Source organism: Sarcophilus harrisii, chromosome 1 (assembly GCF_902635505.1).
Source record: "Sarcophilus harrisii chromosome 1, mSarHar1.11, whole genome shotgun sequence".
Taxonomy (NCBI): Eukaryota; Metazoa; Chordata; class Mammalia; order Dasyuromorphia; family Dasyuridae; genus Sarcophilus; species Sarcophilus harrisii.
The window spans coordinates 130,474,522-130,498,202 of NC_045426.1; the positions used below are offsets into that span (position 1 = coordinate 130,474,522).

Consider the following 23,681-nt stretch of genomic DNA (forward strand, 5'->3'; position numbering starts at 1 on the left):
TAAAAATGGTAACTAGTGAATGCTTTAACAATGTAGAACTGAACAGAATCTTTTCCTTAGATAAAATGTCTCAATTCTTCATTTCAATTTTTTTTCTTTTCTTTTTTATTAATAGCCTTTTATTTACAGGTTATATGTATGGGTAACTTTACAGCATTGACAATTGCCAAACCTCTTGTTCCAATTTTCCCCCACCATTCTCCCACCCCCTCTCCCAGATGGCAGGATGACCAGTAGATGTTAAATATATTAAAACATAAATTAGATACACAATAAGTATACATGACCAAACTGTTATTTTGCTGTACAAAAAGAATCAGACTCTGAAATATTGTACAATTAGCCTGTGAAGGAAATCAAAAATGCAGGTGGGCAAAAATATAGGGATTGGGAATTCAATGTAATGGTTTTTAGTCATCTCCCAGAATTCTTTCGCAAGGCATAGCTGGTTCAGTTCATTACTGCTCCACTGGAACTGATTTGGTTCATCTCATTGCTGAGGATAGCCAGGTCCATCAGAACTGGTCATCATATAGTATTGTTGTTGAAGTATATAATGATCTCCTGGTCTTGCTCATTTCACTCAACATGAGTTCATGTATGTCTCTCTAGGCCTTTCTGAAATCATCCTGCTGGTCATTTCTTACTGAACAATAATAATATTCCATAATATTCATATACCACAATTTATTCAGCCATTCTCCAATTGATGGGCATCCACTCAGTTTCCAGTTTCTGGCCACTACAAAGAGGGCTGCCACAAACACTCATGCACATACAAGTCCCTTTCCCTTCTTAATGATCTCTTTGGGATATAAGCCCAGTACTAACACTGTTGGATCAAAGAGTTTGATAATTTTTTGAGCATAGTTCCAAACTGCTCTCCAGAATGGTTGGATGTATTCACAATTCCACCAACAATGTATTAGTGTCCCTGTTTTCCCACATCCCCTCCAACATTCCGCATTGTCTTTCCCTGTCATTCTAGCCAGTCTGACAGGTATGTAGTGGTATCTCAGAGTTGTCTTAATTTGCATTTCTCTGATTAATAATGACTTGGAGAATCTTTTCATATGACTAGAAATAGTTTCAATTTCTTCATCTGAGAATTGTCTGTTCATATCCTTTGACTATTTATCAATTGGAGAATGGCTTGATTTCTTATAAATTAGAGTCAATTCTCTATATATTTTGGAAATGAGGCCTTTATCAGAACCTTTAACTGTAAAAATATTTTCCCAGTTTATTGCTTTTTTTTTTCTTTTCAAAAAGAATTTCTTCAGCTCTACTATATGTCTAGAACTATATTTGGCTTAAGTACATACATATACATAATATTTGTTTATATAAATACTATTCATGGATGGACTACAGGAAGAAATTTTCCAAGATTATGTATTTAAGGGGATTTATTTTATACTGAGCATATTGTTATACAGCAGAAAATTTAACATAGCTTTGTAGGACTTATAGCGAAGGTTTCCTTAGAGACAATTTAATATAATTTCCTCATTCTTTTAATAGATGACAAAATCAAAATCAGGATAGGTAAAGGAACTTGCTCAAGATTATAGAGATGAGGCAGGATTTTGTTGATTCCTTTTTCTTCTTATCCACTAAAAACTGTTGCTTCTTATTTATGCTTTCTCCATTGTTAATTAGTCTGTTTCCACAAATTTAACTACCAGGCAGCATACAATATAATTTCTTTTAAATCACATTTACCACCTATTGGATATTTCCTCCTAGATAGCTCACCAGCACCTTAAATAAATATCACAAGTACCTCCTGTCACCCCCAACCCAAATCCCAATCCCATTTGGATTCTCATTTTGTGTTAATAGGATAATCATCTTCACTTATTCAAGCTTGAAACATTGTTTTGACATTTCCCTTCTTTCCTGATTGAACTGCCATTCAATTAGTTGTTAAGATCTATTGATTCTAACTCCATAATATTTCTTAAAACTATGTCCTATTTTGTTTCTACTGCCAAGACCTTAATTCAAGCTTTTTATTATTTTTTTAAAATCTCTTTTCTGGACTATTTCAATAGTCTTCAAACTAAATACTTGGTAAAGTTTGTTTCTATGAAATCTATTCTACAAATTATTGCCAGAATATTTTCTTAAAACAGATCTCTGACTAATAACCAACATAAAACTAGAACTTAATGTAATCTAACTACATTAGTGTAGCCAGTCAAAAAAACTTCTGCACTTCTCTTTTTTGTTGCATATCAATTCCTTTATCCTTTATGACTCTCATTCCCCATCTTTATTCTAATCTCTTAAGATTCCTAACCTATTCCCTCCTTCCACGTGAGAAAGCCTTATTAAATATTTTACTGAAAAAGCCAAGACCACTTCTTGTGAGTCCTGTTTTATCCATAATTTTACATTCCACATAACTACACCACCTCATTTTATATTCTCTTTACATGTACTCTAATCTCAGAGTAAGAAGTAGCAATTATCCTTGCAAATGAAAACCTTTCTAATTGAACCAAGCATTGTCAAATTTATTTTATCCTTTTAAAATCTGACTTGACCCTACCATTTCTGAAAGGTACTCTTCTATATCTCTCTTTCCTTTTACAGTCAAATTCCCAGAAAAAAAAAAAAAAACAGAGTTTATATATAGATTGATATATAAAAATATACTTTCTATATAAACTATCTCCATTTTCCACTCATCAATATCTTCCATTCTTCAATAACTTGAAATCTGGATTACAATATATCAATTAATTCAAGGTTAGCAATGATCTATTAATTACTGATTTCTAAGATTTTATTTCAGTCTTTATCCTCTTTGACCTTGCTGTAACATTTATGACCTTTTCTCAATCCTTGTTCTTCTTGACTTCTCTGAAAGTTCTGACCCAGACTTGTCCTTAATATTCACTTTCTCTCCAGATTTTTTGAGAGACAGCTCTTTCCTGGTTTTCTTTCCTACTTCCTAGTTATATCTTAGTTTCCTTTAATTGGATCACTTCTTCTAAGTTTGATTCACTCATTAAGATGATGGGAGACAGCTAGACATAGTAAAATAAGCACTGAATTTAAAGTCAGAGGCCTTTGATTCAAATTCCAGTTTCACAATTAATTGTGTAACCTTGGGCAAGTCATTTAATTTTTCTGGGCCTTAATTCTCTCCTGCAAAATTGGGGAGTTGGCCAAGAAAACATTTTGATTTTAAATCTACAGTCCTATGTCTATTCAGAAATCTCTTGCTCCTTCTTAGTAAGTTTATTTCACTTGTCTATACCACTCTATATGATTTATTACTAAAAACTTAAGCCTCCATTCTTTCTTTCTTTTTTTTTTTTAAAAGGCACCTGGCTCAGGCTTCTTCTCCACCCCTACTACCACATTAAATCTTAGAGATTTTACATGATGTCCCCTCAAATACTGTGGCCTCCTAATTCCATCAATATCCTTAACTCCTGTGAACCACGTCATTCCATCTCAGCTATCTGACTGCTGATTTCTTCCTGTTCTCCTTTAATATCATTATAATCTTTTTAAAAAATCTCAACTAATCCTTCCATTTTTTCTCAAACTTTTAAAAATTGATTTTTCTCTTTTACTACTATGCGTTCTTTTAAGGTTCATGCTATTCATATCTACCATCCAATCAAAATTTTGGTGGCTGTTATTCAATAGACCCCAAGGTCCTTCTTTTTCCTCACTGAATTTGCTCACTTGATCCATGCTAGAAGAATTCAACATATATATTGATTCTCTCTCAAATACGCTAACCATTCAGTTCTCCAAACCTAGTTACCATGCCTGCTCTACCTTACCTCAGTCTCAGACATAAAGATACTCATACCCCTTTATCTTGTTATCACCCACAAATACACCATTCATGTGCAGGAATTCTGAAATTCTCTTTTAGACCATAATATATTGAATTTTCATCTTTCCTTAGCTCACACTATTCTTTATCTGTATTGTGACTTCCAACCTCTTAATCTCTTCCAGACTATCTCTCCTCTCCTTACCATCGTCACTCTCTGGTGAAATATTTCAACTATAAACAGTTCTCTCTCTTTAGTTCCTAGCCCCCCTCAACTTTTTTCAGTTATACCTAGAGTCTTAGCTTTGAATCACTCCCACCACTCGCCCTCTCATTATTATACACATGCAGCTGAATGAAGGTGAAGAAAATAAAATCTGAGTGGGTACACCATAAATTTATATTATATAACCTCAAATGGGTTCTTAATGCTGCCAGGCAATTCTACCATACCTCCCTTATCAACTAAATAACCCAATCTCCACAACAGCTTTTTTTTTAATTAAAGCTTTTTTATTTTCAAAACATATGCATGGATAATTTTTCAACATTGACCCTGGCAAAACCTTATGTTCCAAATTCCCCCCCTCCCCTAGAAGTCAAGTAATCCAATATATGTTAAACATATTAAAAATGTATGTTAAATCCAATATATGCATACATTATTTATACAATTATCTTGCACAAGAAAAATCAGATCAAAAAGGGAAAGAAAATAAGAAAATAAAATGCAAACAAACAATAACAAAGAGTGAAAATGCTATTTTGTGATCCACAAGCAGTTCCTACAGTCTTTTCTCTGGGTGTAGATGACTCCCTTCATCACAAGATCATTGAGATTGGCCTGAATCATCTCATTTTTGAAAAGAGCCACATCCTTTAGAACTGATTACTGTATAATGCTGTTGCCATGTACAGTGCCCTCCTGCTTCTGCTTATTTCACTTAGTATCAGTTCATATAAGTCTCTCCAGGCCTCTCTGAAATCATCCTCCTGATTGTTTCTTATAGAACAATAATATTCCATAACATTCATATACCATAATTTATTCAGCCATTCCCCAGTTGATGGGCATCATCCACCCAGTTTCTTGCTACTACAAAAAGGGCTACCACAAACATTTTTGCACATGTGGGTCTCTTTCTCTCCTTTAAGATCACAATTTCTTTTCTAAATCTTTTCATCCTTTATCAAACTTCCTATGGCTCCTGCTCTCTGCAATTCTCTCTTCTCATCTCCTATCATTCAGGTGCCTTCTGCTAACTCTTTCCTCTAGTCATTTCACATTTGAAGTAGCTTTATTCTTTACCAAGGCTAATCTTAATCCCTCTACTTGTTCAAGTGATCCCATTCCAGTTCTCATTCCAATATTACCCATTCAATCATAGGCATTATTATTTTCAATCTCTCCTACTGCTTACAAACATGCCCATGTCTCCCCTATCTTAAAACAAAAACAAAGAAACAAACCCTTCTTTGACTCACACCTGGTAACTATCACTCTATATCTCTTCATGCCTTTGTAGCTAAATTCAAAGGAGTCAGGTATCTCCACTTTCCACCTGTCATTCTCCTCTCAATCTCTTACAATTTGGTTTCTGACCTTGTCATTTCACTGAAACTGTTCTCTACAAAGTTAGTTGCCACTATGTTGCCACATACAGTGGCCTTTTCTCAATCTTCATTCTCTTTGACCTCTTTGCAGTCTTTGACAATGATGATCATTTTTTTCCTCCTAGATATTCTCTTATCTCTAGGATTTCAAGTTACCATTTCCTTTGGGTTTTCCTCATACCTATTTGAACCCTCCTTTGTCCCTTTGCTAGATCCTCCTCCAGAGCACAACTTCTATCCACAGGTATACCTCAGAGTTATGTTCCAGATCTTCTCTTTTCCTTTTATACTACTTCATCCAGTGATTTTTATCAGCTTCCAGGGATTTAATTACCATCTCTATTCTGACGACTCTCAATCTACTGTTCTTGCTTCAGTCTCTCAACTGGCCTGCTATTGGAATCTTTACAAACTGTTAAGCCATTGGAGTTGATAGAGACAATAATTATCTAATTTGGCATGGTTCAATATGATTGATTTGATCTTAGAAGGAGATATTTTGGCCCAGAACTTGAAACAAGGTACTAAGTACAACTGATAGAAACGATGCTTGTGTTCACACCTTTAGAGAGCTCATAAGTAAGTACTCAATGGAGTTCACCCGTTTGGGAGATTTCAGGGTTTAGAAAGAGATATCTGAATTCACACCTCCCTTAGGGCTAGAGAGCATGCTGGGAGATATCCCATAATCTCACTCTCGGAGAAGTAGCATAAATACAGCTCCAGTGAGCCACTCAAGAGTTACTTGGGAACATTGACTGGGGTCGGAGAGGAGCACTCTGGGAGGAAGTCCACAAGCCCTATCTTCGAGCCAAGAGATTCACTGCATCTTCCAACTTGGTGCTGGCTGGAGGCTGAAGAAAGCAGAGGCAGAAGCCAAGGACAAAGCTGCAAGATCTCTTGGAACCAAGCATTCAGATAGGCCTGAGATAACTGGGCTATATTGAAGGATACAATAAAAGCTCTGAACTTTTATCACCTGGCTGTGTTTTGGAAAAGAAACACCAACAAGCCTGCAATCTTGAATTTCCAACTGTTTAACATTTTAAAATGGATGCCCAGTAGACACCATAAACTCAATGTACCCAAAACACAACTCATTATCTTTGTCTCTGAACCCTTTCTCACTCCTACCTTCTAGGTAGAGGATAACACAATCCTCCTCACAGTCTTTCAGGCTCAAACAATCTAGAATCATCTTAGATTCATCATATCTCTCACTTCCCACACTTACGTCTCTCAATTCACCTTTGAAACATCTCTTTAATCCTCCCCCCTTGTCTCCTCTGACATTGCCATCATCTAGTGCAAGCCCTCATCACTTCACAGACTTGATTATTGCAACAGTCTATTGGTGAGTCGTCCTACCTCCAGTCTCTCCCCACTCCAATCCATTCATTCTCCATTAAACCATTAAAGTGATTTTTCATAAAACACAGATCTGATCACATCCCATATTCATATCCTTTTGTCTCCAAGAGTAAATATAAAATGCTCTGCTTGTCCTTCAAAGTCTTTCAGGACTTGGATACTTCCTACTTCTTATGATTCCCCAATATATACTCTCTGATACAGAGGCACTGGCCTCCTGGCTATTCCATGAATAACAAACTCCATCTTTTGGTTCTGGGCATTTTTTCTCATCGGGCCCCATTACTTGAACACTCTCCCCTACTTAGGTCCAATTTCTCTAGCCTCATTAAGTTCTTGTTAAAATCTGATCTTTTATAAGAAGTCTTTTCAGTTAATTATTTCTTATTTCTCCTGTACATAATGTACTTTGTATATATCTGTTTGCATGTTATCAAATTTCCTTCCTTGCCCCCACATTAGACTATAAGCTCCTTAAGGAGAATGACTCTCTTTTGCTTCTTTTGTCTTATCATAGGACTTTATCATAGTGCCTGGAACATAGCATGCAGGTAATAAATTTATTTTGATTGATCGACTATTAAACTCCTAGAAATAATGCTCTCTACTCTTTATTGTTTTCAGGTCTTCAGACTTCCAATCACACACACATTCTACAGATGGTACCTAAAAATACCTTAAATGCTAAATCTAAAGACTCTTTCTCAGTTCTCATCTTTTTTGAACCTCAACAGCTTTTGACACAATTGATTTATTTCCTCCTCCTAGATACTCTATCCTACCTGTCTGAAAACTCAAGTATCTTTTGCTGCTCTTCCAAGGCTCTTCTCTCTCTCTGTTCTACCCCTCAATGTCATCTGTGAATACAGACAGTCCTCAAATTTGGACCTCATTTTTCTCTTCAGCCATAACCCAAAAGAATTCATTGCTTGTAGGACATGATCACCTATTCTTTCCATTTTTCATTCTTGGTATGGCCTCACTTTGTCTCTCTATAATCCTAAACCTACCTCTGGTCATTCCAAATATAACTGCCATTTACCCTGGCATCTGTTTCCCTCTCCAATTGTTGTTCCTGCCTTAACAGTTCTCATGGCTCACCCATACAGCTGCTGTCTCGGCTCTTACTTGTGTGAACAAAGGGATCTCCAACTCAACAACCCCAAAGCAAAGATCATCACTTCTGCCCTTCTCCCTTCCCCTCCCCGCACCCCCCCTCTCCCCCGCCTCCGCCCATTCTTCCCTTCCATACTTTTCGCTTAGACACTACAATCTTTCTGGTTGCCCATGGCTGTAACGTTAGAATCATCCTTAATCCTTCCTTCTCTATTAACAACTACATCTTGTCTGTTTTTCTCCTGCTACAGTGTTTTTCACACTCTCCATCTCCTGATGTATTATAACCTTGTAATTGGGTCTCTCTGCTTTCAGTTTCTCTCCTCTCCAAAGCATTCTAAACAGTTGCCAAAATAATCTTCATTAAGTACAGATCAGATCATGTTACTCTATGAAAAAAAACTTTCAATGGTTTCCTATTACCTCTTGGCTCTAATAAAGTTTTCCAGCATGACAGACACAGCTTTTATATTATCATAAAAATATAATGATTTGGTTAGTAGTGGGAGAAGGTAGGAGTGGGAAAGCAGTATAGCACTATGATCCCATCAATGTAGAGAACAAGTGTGGAAATTCCTGTCACATTTTAGTACGAGAGAAAACTATTTTAATGAAAAAGTGAGGAAATAAAAATGCACCAACACTAATGCACTGTTTGGTGAAGCTGTGAACTGATCCAACCATTTTGTAGAGCAATCCAACTCCACGTATTCTTTGATCCAGCAATATGATTGCCAGATCTGTATCTTAAAGAGATTCTAAACAGGGAAAAGAACCTTTTTACACAAAAATGCAATTGTTTTGTAGGGGTAAAAAATTAGAAATTGAAGGGATAACTCTCAATTGGGGAATAGCTCAACAAGTTGTGTCATATAATTATAATGAAATACTGTTGTGCTATAAGAAATGAAAAACAGAATGATTTCAGAAAAGCCTAGAAAGGCTTACATGAACTGATAGAGTGAAGTGAACAGAATCAGGAGAACAATGCACATAGTAATAGAAATGTTATATAATGAACAACTTAACTGTTCTCAGCATTACAGCAATCTAAGGCAAAACCAAAAATGCTATCCACCTTCAGAGAAAGAATTAGTAGAATCTGAATAAACTGAAACACATTATTTTTTACTTTCTTTTGTTTTCTTGCTTTGTTCAAGTTTTGTTCCACAAAATGACTAACAGGGAAATGTTTTATATGACCAAAGACATATAATCTGTATCAGTTTGCTTGTTATCTCAGGGAGAAGGAAGAGGACAGAGACAGAATTTGGAACTCAAAACTAAAAAAACACAGTGCATGTTAAAATTTGTTTTATATGTAATTTGGAAAAAATATTTTTAAAAAACTCTATAAAAAAGAAAGCATGATATGACTAGGTGGATTAAGTGAGATAAATTTCTGATTTATACTTATGATTTCATTGATATTTTTATAAACAGATTAATATTGAAGATATATTTATCATTAAAAATGCATTGGAAAATTAATGAACTTTAAATAAGGAAGCAGTAATTATAAAAAAAATTCTTACCTTCATCAAAAATGGATAATTAATTATCCCCAAACTACTCTATGTTTAATATAAGACATATGAGACATACTTTCATTATTTCCTAAAAGGGATGTGAGTATCTTAAAGGCAAGGACCGGTTTTGCCTTCCTATGTATCCCCAAAACTTAGCACACTGTCTGGTACTTTGCTTATATGCTTAATAAATGCTTAATGCTTAATAATATGCTGTGTTGGGGAAAAAATGCATCAAGACAGTTGTCATACCTTTCTGACTAATCGAAGTGCTTGCGTCCTCTCTACCTCGTTGCTCTGCTGTATGTCAATGCACCTATGCAGGATATTAATAAGCAAAATTCCGATTAGATAATATTCTTTTTTTATATGCAAACTAGTTTTATAATGAAATTGCTATAAATACAATGTCAATATGGTATTTACCCAAAGGAAAAGAATATTTTTTTAACTGAGCTTTTAGGTATCCAAGAAATATTTTCATAATGTTTAATTGGTTAATATTTATATCTCCAATGAAAAATATTTATTTTGAAATATATATTTTCTTATGAAAAAAAAAAACAACAGAAAAAGACAAAAAATTCATAGAAACACAATTACAGACATGTCAACAGAATTAGTTGTGAAATGAAATTGGGTGTTAACAGAAACTTTTCCAACCTGGTCCAACTTCAAGGTCATAGAATGCTACATTTGAAATATTCTAAAATTAAAAAAAAATACTTTGTTTCCCTGAAGTAGTTTGCTCTAGAATATTAATGTAGACCAAGTTTAATAAAAGGGAGTATATATATTCTGGCCATTAGAACTGTCTATCCCTATGTGATGCAAACCCTAAATTTTAATTTAGTTTATCTACCTTGACATAATTTGGAAAATCTTACTCAAATAAATTATTTCTTCAACCCAATTTCAGTTAAACTATTTTTACACATTTTAAAGCTTCTTATATGAAAGCAAAATGCTGCCTTATAAAGAATATAAAATGTAAATAATCTAAAACTATATATATATATATATATATATAAACATTCTTACATGACAGTCTAAGTATATTTGCTGTATGTAAACATGCTTTTATAGTTTTTTATTATTTCAAATGAACAATTAATGGATTTTTCGAACCAAGAAATAATTTCTCTAAAAGTTTCTTTGTGTACATATTCTATTGTTAAAGAAGTACAAAACAAAAAAGGCAACTATAGAAAATTACCTAGCTATTAAATAATCCACTTTCAACTTTAGCACCTTCTGCAGAATACTTGAGTCTCGGATGAGATATCGAAGGGCTCGTAATCCTGCTGCTCGTACTTCTTTTGCTTCATTCAGTAAAGCTAATCGCAAACTGATGAAAACAAAACAAAACAAAATCCACATTCTTATCTATATTTAGCATATATAAAATACCACATTGATACTTTGAATTAACTTTCATTTCTCATAATCTGGAAAAGAAATTTTCAAATCTCAAAACTCCAAATATATGTCAAATATCAGATAAGGTGCTTGATTTTTATACATAACCATAACCTATTTTTGAATTTCATACTTCATCTACATGTATAAAATAAAATTATTTAATTTTTAAATAAATTTAATTTATTTAATTATTTAATTTAAATTTAATTTAATTAAATTTATTTAATTTTATATTTAATCAATTCAATATCTTAATATGTTAAGTTTATAATGTCAGTACTTTAAAAATGCATAAACTTCAAAATGTTTAATTATAATTCAGAAAAGATTTCAAGGAACTTACCATATTATGATATGCTCATAATTAAAACCTAGCTTTTCTTCACTGTGGCCAATATTACAAAGAAGCTGTCAAGAAAAAAAATCCTTTAAATATTAGGTCATATTCATATAGCATTTTAATCTTTATATTATACTTTTCTTAAAATAATCCAATAGGACAGACTGTTTTGGAAAGAATACCCCTTTTCAAAGGTGATTAAATTGAGGTTCAGGAAATTCATATCACTTTGTAAGAAACATACAGCTCTCTGTAAGAGAGCTATTTGAACCCAGCCTTTCTAAATTCAATTCTCTGTGTCTCAAAGAGACCCACAACAAAACATACAAAATAAAAAGTTAGTTGTATCTACATTCAGGATAAATACATAAAATTTAGTGAAATTCATTTGGTTTAAATTTAATCTACAAAAGGGTTTAGTTTAAAAATCTACAAAAGCCAAATATTTTAATGCAATTAACATTTTTCCTTCATAAAATTTTAGGGAAATAACAACTTTACAAATGTACTCTAATGTTCTCATAACTAAACTATCATCATTACCAAAAAAAAAAAAAAAAATCTTTTTCAAAGTTTTAATTTAATCTGAATTTTGTAGTATTTCATTAAATAAGAATTTCAAGTGCCTACTACATGTGAGGCACATATGAGACAGATAAAATACAAAAAGTTCATGCCCTCAAAAGACATATTCTTTTACCAATGATTATTTTATTTTGTAAGCATAGAAGTTCCTTGAATTGTTACTAGTACCTTATTGCAACAGAATTAGAAGAAATATATTTTATTCAATAACATTTATTAAATATATTTGGTAAGGTATCATAATGATTTAATGCCAAAAAGTAATTTTTGCCTCTGTAAGTTCATAAATTGTATCAATACTAGATAATCTAACAATAGACAACTACAACCTATATAGCAAGATAAGAAAATGATTGAGTGAGGTGTCGTTAAGCAAAGCAATCAGGAACTACAAGTTCACTATCATTTGTGAAGAATTTGAAGATCTATTATTTAAGGACAAGGGGATGGAGTACTGGGTTCAGAGTAGAAAGGCCTTGGTCCTTCATGATAATGAAGAATCAAATGTAATCTTATGAAGCATAATATAGTTTATGCTAAGCAGATAAATAGATATGGTGCTTTTAAATGTCTGAGAAAATCAGAACCACAATCTAATTTATGACTTGCAGAATTTTCCTTCATAAACTTCTTTCCAGATAAACCCCATCTGGTAAAAAAGAAAAGTTTTTTTGACAGAATAAAATTTAGTGGAGTTATGACATAGTTATGACTATGACAACACATATCACTCAATATCAAAAGAGTCCATGAAATGTTATCAGATTTTCATCATAGGAAAACTTGTAGAAATTAAAACTATCCTCTAACTTTATAAGTAAGGTTTAGATGTTTCACAAGGTCAATATATCCCATACTTTTTAGTTGACACTACTTAATTTTTGTGAATGTGTGAATGAAACGTCTTATAAATCAGCCATGTAGAATTCTTAAAACTTCATGATGAATAAATTAAACTAAAGATTTAGAGAGATTACATTTTATATTGGGGTAAACATTTGTCAGCAAAAGTTGGTGACTAAACGCTAGACACGAATAAGTGGAGTATAAAGTTTGTTTAAAATTTTTTCTGTTCCCTTTTCCCCTTCGTTATATCTAGTCTCTTCCTTGGGGATATTTTTCTTCCCACAAAACAACAAAAAAACGGTAGCAGCATTTTATCTGGAGAACCACAGTGCAGCTACACAGGATTAAAAGTAATGATTAAATTTTTAAAAAAAAGATATTTTAGTTTTTCTAGAACTTTAGAGGTTAACTCTGGTTAACTGAAAGGTCCTGGTTGACTGAAATTTACTCTACTACTAGTAGTAGAATTCTACTACTACTAGTTTTCAAAGAATAGAAACATAACAAGGCAAAAGAAATATTAAATAAATTAAATTGAATTTTTATCTTAAGTAATTAAGACAATTAAGAATTTTAACAACACTCCAGGATCATATATTAGAGAAAGAAGAACAGCAAAGATTGTTGCACATGACAAGCAATTTTGTGAGGAAAGACTTTTTTCTGGAGTGAAGCATACAAATAAGATTGGGATACAATGGTTTTCCCATGTCATAAAATCACTTTAAATCTCTTAAAATATCTTTCAAATCTATTCAAATGTTATGTCTTGGATAAAAGATACTAATACTAGCATTTTTTTTTCCTATAAGGCACTGAATCTAGATCTGTAGCAACTGTTAAAATGAACAGTAGAAAAATCAATGTATATGAAATTAAACAAGTCATACCAAGCTCTAGCTTAAAATGAAAATTGAGGAAAAAAATTTCTCAAAGAAAAGTTACAACTTTAGATGCAAAAACAAAAAGCTAACTTCTCTAAATGACGCTAATTCATGGGATTTTATATATTCAAGGTAAGAAAACTAATCTCTCTTTCTCAGCCCTTCTTATTTCATTTGCTTGATATAGAGAAATGCTTCCTGTCATTAACAGAAAGCAAATATATAAAAGGACACGCCCATAGTAAAGCAAAATTACTTTTTTTTTTTTAGTAGGGAAAGGGGAAGTTGAAATAAGTTTTTAGGAACTTAATTTTAAAAATTTATATTTGTGAATAATACCAAATTCTGTCTGTGTGTTTGATTTTGAAAGTTTGTTCCATATAAGATAGACTTTCTTTGCTGTTTATCATTTGCTACCTTTATGAATTGTTAGGTACAGAAAATTTATGCTTAATATGGATTTCAATACAAGGTTCCTAGTGCCACCTGGTGGTAATATACTACAATCATAGGAAAGGTTTCTAAGTGAAAATACTCAAAATCTGAAGTAAAAAACAAAAATCAACTGTTTTATTATTCAAATGCACTATGTGGGACATATATACAAACTTTGGTATTTATTTATAAATTTCTCTAACAGACAAGTGTAATTCTCTAAAATTGTGTCTGTACTATTTTAATAATCTTATAATGTCTTTTATGGCATGAGTTTTTAATATAAAAATGATTTAAAAATAAGATTCTTTTGGATGCACTTAAAATGAAAACAAGTGATTGAAAGATTTCAAAGAAAATAGAACATGTTAACAAAGTGAAAAGTTTCACAAGATTAAAAAATTGTTCTAACATAGAGAATTTAAAATATTTTAATAGAGTATGAAAGACTATTTCTACCAACAGTTACACATTACTTTATCTATAAAAATGATGTCAGAAGACAGTTATGGGTGTGTGACATTCATGTGATTAAAGAATCAGATCATTAGACTCTTCTAGCTATACCTTAGAAGAAACCTTAATTCTTAAGATATAATTCATTAAATTTTAACTGTAAGGATCAAGTATGTTAACTCCATTAACTAAATGTATACACAATAAAAGTGGAGATTTTCTCCACTTGTCATTTCTATTACTTATTTATATTAATGTGTGGGGAAAAAAAGTTAGCTAAAACAAATCTTAGTTTTAATATTATTTTTAAATTTCCTACATAATTTAAATTCCCTACATAAAGTTGCTCCATTAAAAGCATCCCATTTATGCAATAACATACTTAATTCATTATCATAAAGTCCTACTTTATTGTCAGAGATCCTTCCAATAACATGGAACCCCAAAATCAGCCAAGGTCCCAATCTTGATACCCAATTTAAACCTGTTTCTCAAGTGAGTTGCTAAACATCAGAGACATTTAAATATTTAAACAGTTCATTTATAAAAAGCATATAACTGCTTAATTTCAAGGCAAAAGAAAACTGAGGGGAAGAAAATTCTCAAGTTAAAAAAAAACTTTTGTTTTAGTATGACTTCTACAAATCCAAAGTCTTTTAAACTCTTTCCATGTACAATAGGGATAGAAGGAGCACAATGGTAGTGCTTTCACTCTCAAGCTCTAGTTAAAAGTTTTCTCTTGTCTTCAGATTGCACTAACATCCTCTTGCTCTGGGAAGACAGATTATAACTTCCAAGTTCTGGTCTTTAAACACACCACACACACACACACACACACACACATACATGCACGTGTGCAGAAATATCCAAAGCCACCTGGGAAATATTTTTGTAGCATTCCAAATAAAAGTGAGGCCAACCTATTGACTGTCAGAACTCTCTTTCTTGATATTATCCGCTCTTAAGACTTGAATTATCTCTATGCAAATGACTCCTGGATATATATCCAGTTTTGTATGGCCAGCTTCCTACCAGACATTTCCAAGCATTGACCCAAAAATCTTGACAATCTAAAAAAAGAACTTATCTTCCCCCTCCCTCTCAAAACCCACTTCACTTTCTAATTTCCCTATTTCTGTAAAAGGTACCACTAGTGTTTTAGTCACTCAGGTTTGTAACCCCTCTCTATAGTCAATTAGTTGCCACATCTCAAATCTGCCATATTTCTCTCATCAGTTTTTTCCACTCACAGAGCCCAATCCAAGCTGACATCCATCACCTTTCATTAAAACAACATCCTCCAAAACAGTCTTCAGGTCTTCAAACTCCATCCTCAATCTAAAGAACTATTCCTAAGCAATATTCCTAAAGTAAAGCTTGACCATTTCACTTTCCTATTCAACAACTCCCTAATTCCCTCTACAATCAAATATAAACTCCTTGTTTTGGCATATAAAATCCTTTTACACTGGCCCCAATTTACCTTTTAAGACAAAATACACAGTACCTCCTTTTATATACCCTATGTTCTAGTCAAATAGGTCTTAGACACAACATTCTATCTCCCAACTCAGTCTTTATGCCAAATCTGCTCCACTAGCTAGAGAACCCTCATTCATTTCCACCTCTTAGAACCCCTAGTTTCTCAAAATAAAGTGACACCTACTCCTCTGATCACTAGTGTGTTGCTCCCTTAAAAAAAGCTACCTTATATATTTTGTATAGATTTTAGATATATGCATGTACATGTATACACACTATAATATTCATTCTCTCTCCCGACTTCTACAAAAGAATATAACCTTAAAAGGTTTAAAGTTTCTGTTTTTGCATATCTAGCATCCAACCTGTTGGCACACAGAATGTACTTAATAATGCTTATTGGCTGACTTATAAGTCAGCTTTACAAACTTATAATACAGTATCCTGGTTATTAAACCTAGTTATTTTCTTGGTTTCCTTTTTAAAATAATTATTTATTTTCAAATGTGTGCTTTAAGATCTTGTCAACTTGGTAACAAATTGTTATGTGACATAGCAACTTAAGTCTCACCCACAAGGCCCAACTTTTAAAAATATCATATATGGAAGTTGAAAGAGGTTGTGTGACTTCCCAGTGAATTTTGGTTAAACATATATATTTAGAAAGGTTTCATCTCTTCAAATTATGCTAGCTTCTCAAAGTATATTTACAAGGAAAAGCCCTTAAATTCATTTTACTTTTCTTGGAGATTATCTCAAGTACCGAGTACCGGCCTAATAAGATCCCTTAAGGGATCCACATGGGTACTAGAATATGGTTTCTGGAACATTTCTGTATTTGGCATTACATTTTCCTAAGGTTCCTCAAAATTATCCTAGATCGCAGGATTTAGGGTAAAAGACTAAGCCCTATAGTTAGGCAAACCATTTCACTGTCAATCTAACAAAATTAGGGGCAGCCCAGCATTCTGAAATCACCAAGTTTCATTATCAGTATTTAGCCTCTTTATAGAATGTGATATAGAGATGAAATTAAACAACTATTCCAACAACTGACTAATAGAATTTTAAGATGGTCAATAGCAAAAAAAAAAAAAAAAAAAGGTTAGAAAATGTTTCATAAGTATCACTAACAAATCAGACAAGGAATAAATTCCAAGGGTCTTACCTTAGTAAAGTTATTCAGATGACCTAGCTTTCTCATATTTGATACTCCTTGCAATTTGGCCACATTTTGAAGAATTTCCCTTAAGTTATCATAAGGCTCTGTACAAAAGAAGAAGCAATTGAAAAAAATTTTATATATTTTCCTAGTTACAAAATACAGTATTTGCATTATCTATAAAACAACTTCTATACAACATTTTCCTAATCACAAATCCTTTGAAATCCAGCCAAAATGGCCTCCTCTCTGTTTCTCATATGTGATCTTCCATTTCTAATCTGTCTTTTATGCTAAAATGCCCAACCACATCATTAAGTTTTTTTCCTATCTCCAAATAAACAATTGCTACTGCTCTGCTTTGGAATTAACCATCTTATATTTAATTGCATTGTTCTTTATTTTTAATATACTTACATATGTACTTTTTGTGTCCTCTATTCAAACGCAAATACTCTAAAAGAAGGGACTTTCATTTTTTGCACATATGGCACATAATAGATGCTCAATGAATAGTGAAATGATATCTACACCTATACCACAATTTGTTAAATCACTTTTCAGTACACAGATAACCATTTTGCATTCAGTTCTTGGTAATCACACAAAGTGCTGTGACCAGTATTTTAACCTTTCTTTTTGTGACATATACCAAGTAATGGGGTATTATCTAGGTCAAATGATGTGAAGAGTATTATACAACTAATTCACAATTCCAAACTGTTTTACAGAATGGCTAGATTCCTAGATCCACCATTTTATTACTGATTGTTTCTTCCTTTTGTTCTATTTGCCAATATTTTACAAGTATAAAGTAATAACCTCAAAATTCTTTTAATTTGGATTTCTTTTGGATATTTGGAGAATTCTCCATATTGTTGCTATAGTTTGTAATTCTTTTAAAAACTGTTCATATTTTAACCACTTATTCATGAGAAGAGGTCTAGGAAACTTTTTTTTTTTTGGGTCAAAGGCCATTTGGATATTTATAACATGATTCCTGAATCATGAAAAATTATCAACTTATAGAATTTAAGTAGTAGGGAACAGTTGTTATATCATCACTGCCTGTGGTTGCCTTAGCAAATGTTTTCATAGGCTTCATACAGCCTGCTGGCCATGTTCCCCACCTCTGCACTAACATTCTAGTTAACCTTTTGCACTAACAAGCTAGTATTATATGTTAAGTATTGTAGGTAAAAAACAGTATCATTGATGTAGGAAAATTTGAGGCAGGAAAAAAAAAACTTTCTAGAGGGATGGGATCAAGGAACTTCAGAGAGATAATTCTAAGGAAATTTTTCTATTTTCTCTTCTAGAAACTCTTAAACTCTTTAGATTTCTGCTTAAAATGTAGAAACCCACGCCCTGTCACTGAAGTTTACAACAGTTAAATTACTAAGGTTTTAGATAATCACACCTTAAGGGCATTACAGACATTTACTCTATTATTTACAAATGAATTCATAATAAAGTTCATTTAAAACATAACTAATGAGCATATGTAATCTAAGAGGGTGTACTGATTCTAAGTACAGAATGATTACATCATGATTTCTATAACCTCTATTAATAACACAGTATCATGTATTACTTAAAACAAAAACACACTAAAATGTTACTCACACAACTTGCAGATGATTTAATTACAAGTCTTTTCATTTCATATTTTACATTTTTTCCACCTCAGATGAACCATCTAGCATTATTCCTTTTTATTTGCTGATTCAATTTCATCCATCCTCAATCTGTCCCTCCCAAAATATGTGGCTTGTACAAAATAAGACTAAGACTACAGCCTAGCTTATAATCAAAATCTTTGTACAATTGACAAGCAAAGTTGTGAATAATAACAATAGATCCCAGGAAATAGGAAGACAGGAAGCATATACTTCAGTATTTTTCCTAAAACGATCAATGCCCATCTTGATAGCCAGCATTAGTTATTATTGTGAGACAAGTCCAGAGATTACATGTGTTTTTTAGATTATATAAATATGTAAGTGAGCATTTGGAGGCAAAAATCTATCAGTGGTTGAAATATTTTAAATTTAAAAACAGCCACTTGGAACTGCTGAAATTATAAACAATAGAGAAGCAGGAAGGAAATAATGGTACACACTTCCTACATGCTGTAAAGATTGAGGAGGCAAGCAATAAAGGAGGCAATGGTGATAAAAATGAACAAAATTTTAGTTATTTAAAAAATTGGTCAAAGTAATTAAAAGCAATATATAAACATCAGCTATAATACTATAATTTTGTATACCTATTTTTTTTAAAGATAGTTTACTTTAGGGGTGTTAGCCTATGCTATAGACATTCTCAGTTAATACTGACAGCTTTCCTTAATTCTTGTGATTGTTATAATCAAATCTATTCCAGCATTTGAAGTCAATAAATTTAACAAACATACTTTTTATCCTAGTGATTCCTAACCACTTTATATTTGTAACATTTCCTTTAAAAAAAAAAAAAAGGAAATGAAAAAAGGTGGCACAATGAATAAAGTGCTGGACTTGAAATAATGAAGACACATTCTAATTGTACCATAGATACTTAATAACTCAAGGACCCTGGGCAAGTCACTTAACTTCTGTTTGGACCTCACTTTCCTTATTTGTAAAGTGAGGATAAATAGTACTTGCCTTCCAGAGTGGTTGTGAGGATGAAGAAATATGTGCTTTGCAAACCTTATAACTCATTCATTTTCATTGTCATTTTCTCTCTCTCCCCCATATATATGATACCTATTATAGTTGTTGTTAATATTACCAAAATTGAAAGGAATTCAAATTACTTTTTTGGACTTTAATAACTGCTAATATATCCCATCAATTAGGCTATTATCAAAAAGTCCAAGTGTATTTAAAGGTGAAGCAATATGATACGAGAAGGAAAAAGATTCAAGAGATGAGAACAGGGCAAAGTTACAATGATTCACCAAATAGTCAAGAAGGGAAAGGGAAGAGGAGAATGGAGGTTACTGCAGAGGTGACAGCCTGAGAGAAAATTAAAGGGTCTGGGGATTGGAAATGTGAAAAAAAAAAAAAGTGTATGGAGTTGCAATCAGAGGAAGAGGTGGAATGAAAATAAATTGTGGCCAGAGAAGGGCATTTTAGAGGTCATGTAAAAGGAATTGGTGTTTTGGGATGGTGATAAGATCAAGGGTAGGATAATCATTGTTGTTTTTTTGAAATGGGCTGGACAAATAGGTCATGGGAAATTAGTGAACTGAGAAACTGAAGGTAAGGGTGTATGAGGAACTATCAATATGTATGCTGAAGTCTCCTACTATGAAGATAGAAATTGAGGAGAGAAACTAAGTCAAGCACTGAACTCATTGAGGGAAGAAAGGAAGTGCCATATAGGTCAGTAAACAACAGCTACCAGGATTTTGACTGAGTGACAAATAGAGGCTGAGTGAACCACAAAAGAGGAAAGACTGCTGCTAAGTATTGGTAGAAAAAGAAATTCAAAGTGGCAATGAGAAGTAAGGAGTATCCAACTTCTCCATCTCAATTAGAGTTACTGATCAGGCAGAAATGAGTGAAAGTGTATGTACTCACTATTTCAAAGTCAGACTCTTTATACAGCAAAATAACTGTTTGGACATGTATACATATATTGCATTTAACTTACACTTTAACATATTTAACATGTATTGGTCAACCTACCATATGGGGAAGGGGTGGGGGGAAGGAGGGAAAAAGTTGGAACAAAAGGATTTGCAATTGTTAATGATGAAAAATTACCTATGCATATATCTTGTAAAAAGAAGAAAGAAAGAAAGATGCATGTGCACAATGCTGGAAAGGGAGTCTATGTCATCCAGGTGGAAACCAGTTCTAAGTGACAGGAAAAAGTGAGAAAGTTAACAATTTAAGATGATAGTAAGTTTATAACTTAGAATAAGCATTCCAAAAAGCAGTTTTTGAGATGAGTTAGCTTTAGTGTAGGTCACTAGGAGGGTGGTTGAGGGGAATGGTACTAAGAAATTGGGCAGTGAGAAATAAAAAACATGATTTGAACAATGATAGCCAGGGTTCAGAATAAGCATGATGGAGAGGGTATAACTAGAATGGGGAGATCAGGATGGGGAGGGTATAATTGGACAGAATTTATAAATCATTAAAGAAAGATTATATTGCATCTCTTGTCATACCAATTGTCAGTTTTCAAACTAGTTGATAATAAAGAGTGTGTATGACTGACACAATACAAAGAAAATAAAAAATGAAATGTGCTCATCCTTTTTTTTTTTTTGGCTGATGCAATTGGGGTTAAATGACTTGCTCAGGGTCACACAGCTAGGAAGTGTTAAGTGTTTGAGGCCAAATTTGAACTCAGGTCCTCCTGACTTCAGGGCTGGTGTTCTATCCACTGCCCCATCCAGCTGCCCCTGTGCTCTTGTCTTTTGTTACAATTTTTTTTTTTAGGGACCTCTGTATTTTTTCATGGGAGAGTATTTCTGAAATGTTGGTATACAAGGAATTACCCTGTTACATCATATTATCACACATGATAGTAAAATCCATTAACACAAGAGTTTGAATAGTTACTTAGAATATAAAAGATAATTCTTACCAGTTCACATTACAAAATGCTGTATTGTTTATGTATATCTTAAAAGTATTAGCATTTTAAACTTATAAAAATGTCAACATATGTTACAAAGTTTTTCAAATTAATTATTCTATAATTTCTGTAAAACCTAAGACATTTATCAGACGATCTCTGTAACATCAACAGCTATAAGCAAACAATTTCTATAGAAAAAGTACATATAATGTTAAATGTCAGATTCTTGTCATGATCATAAATACACTAGGAAAAAATGGATTTTAAAATGGAGATTCTTCTTTAACCCCGGTAAACATAACCATAATATTCTATATTCATGTAGCATATAGAAAAAAAAAGAAGTGTAAAACTAATAAGGCAGTACGGTACTGAGCAAATTTGGGAGAACAAAGAGTAGAAAAAACATGGGAGAATCAGCCCCAGTATCAAACAGGTTCTGAATATTAGCTTAATGGAATACAACTTTTTTTACATATTGTATTCTATTACAAAGTAAAGAATCACATTACCATTCTCCATCAACTGCAAAAATAGTAGAATTTTTAATGCTTTATCTCACATCTTTCCTCTAGGCCTTTGGATCTTTTTTGTAAATTGCTTTAATATAGTAGTTTAGATACTCATATCAAATGTTATGGATAATAAATAAATAATAAACAAATATTTATAGTTGAAAAGGGATATGCAAGTTGAAAAATAATACTATTTGACAGAAGCAAAAGAAAAATAAATAGAAGAACTTACAGATGGTTCTTCCATCTCTTCCATACCATTCTCCCACTTAAGCTATTAATAATTAATAGCAGATAGGAACTTAAGAAAGGACTTATTTATATTAGTCTACGCAGAGAACTGTGTAGAAATTTACAAAATATGTTATCATAGGACATCCATCAAGCCACAGAAAATTTTTTATCACACAGTTCATTGTTTTTTGATGACACAATAGGATTTTCCAACAGTGAAACATTATTAGAAATACAGCACCAAAGCTTAAAGACATTTTTAGAAGATCATGAAATAACTATTAGGAACTATTACTTTACAAAACTTACAATCACTGGTTGTACTACAATTTCTTATGTCTTAATCTATTATATTTTATAACTGTACTTGCATAACCATTAAGTTTCCACAGTTCCCTAATTAGGAGTCTATTATTACAAGTGGAAAAGGTTGTTCATATTTAAAGACAAAGGAACTCGACAAAATAACTCAGTAGCTGTGTTTTGGAATATTTAGGCTATTAGTTCTGGTGTATTTATATTAATAATACTATTTAAAAGCTTTTTGTATAATTTATGTAGCATTTTTTGTCACTTAAATGCTTTTCTGAAGGGTTAACAATGACAATCAACATTTATATAATACTCTAAGATTTGTAAAGTTCTTTATATACTTCATCTCAATTAACCCCACAACAACTTTCCAAAAAGGATTCTACAAGTGTCATTGATTATATTTTACAAAAGAAACCCTATGCTGCTGCTGCTGCTGCTGAAATCATTATCTAATTCAAATCTCTCTGCTCCCCTCCAGTCCTATACCTCCAATTGTCTATTAGGTGTAACAGACTGATGTCTCCTAGAAGTCTTAAATACCAAGTATGCATGTAGAGTTTAAGATATCTATGGAATTATCTAGTTTAAGATGTCCAATGGAGATAGATCAAAGGTTAGGATAAGATATCTTCACAGTCATCTGCATAGTGATAATGAGTCCATGGGAGTTGATGAGATCATTAAAAAATGAGAAAGAAAAAGAAAAAAGTATAGATAGAAAAGAGAACTAAAGACAAAGCATTGTGGAACACCCCCACAACAACAGGAACTTTTAAAACCAGGAAAGAACAATGTCTTAAAAATCTTGAGAGAAGAGAGTATCAATGACAAAACGGTGATTGACTGCAGTGAAGTCAAAAAGGATGAGGTTGGAGAAAAGACCATAAGATTTAGCAATGAAGAGAACATTTAGAGAAAGTGAGAAGAGGGTGAGAGAAAAAGAAGTGGAGGTACCAATTGCTGGCAGTCTTCTCAAGGGATTTAGCCAC

General features: G+C 32.6%; 1 protein-coding gene across 3 annotated transcripts in view; it reads right to left on the reverse strand.

Annotated features, from left to right (window-relative positions):
- Positions 1-23,681, reverse strand: part of RICTOR (RPTOR independent companion of MTOR complex 2) — a 122,633-nt gene that overhangs the window by 55,983 nt on the left and 42,969 nt on the right. For all 3 annotated transcript variants that reach the window (XM_031964336.1, XM_031964324.1, XM_031964333.1), the window contains exons 3-6: positions 17,054-17,151; positions 11,201-11,265; positions 10,652-10,783; positions 9,688-9,751 (exon numbers count right to left, since the gene is read on the reverse strand). In XM_031964336.1, the coding sequence (XP_031820196.1) occupies positions 9,688-9,751; positions 10,652-10,783; positions 11,201-11,265; positions 17,054-17,151 (359 nt within the window). The remainder of the gene's footprint in view (positions 1-9,687; positions 9,752-10,651; positions 10,784-11,200; positions 11,266-17,053; positions 17,152-23,681) is intronic.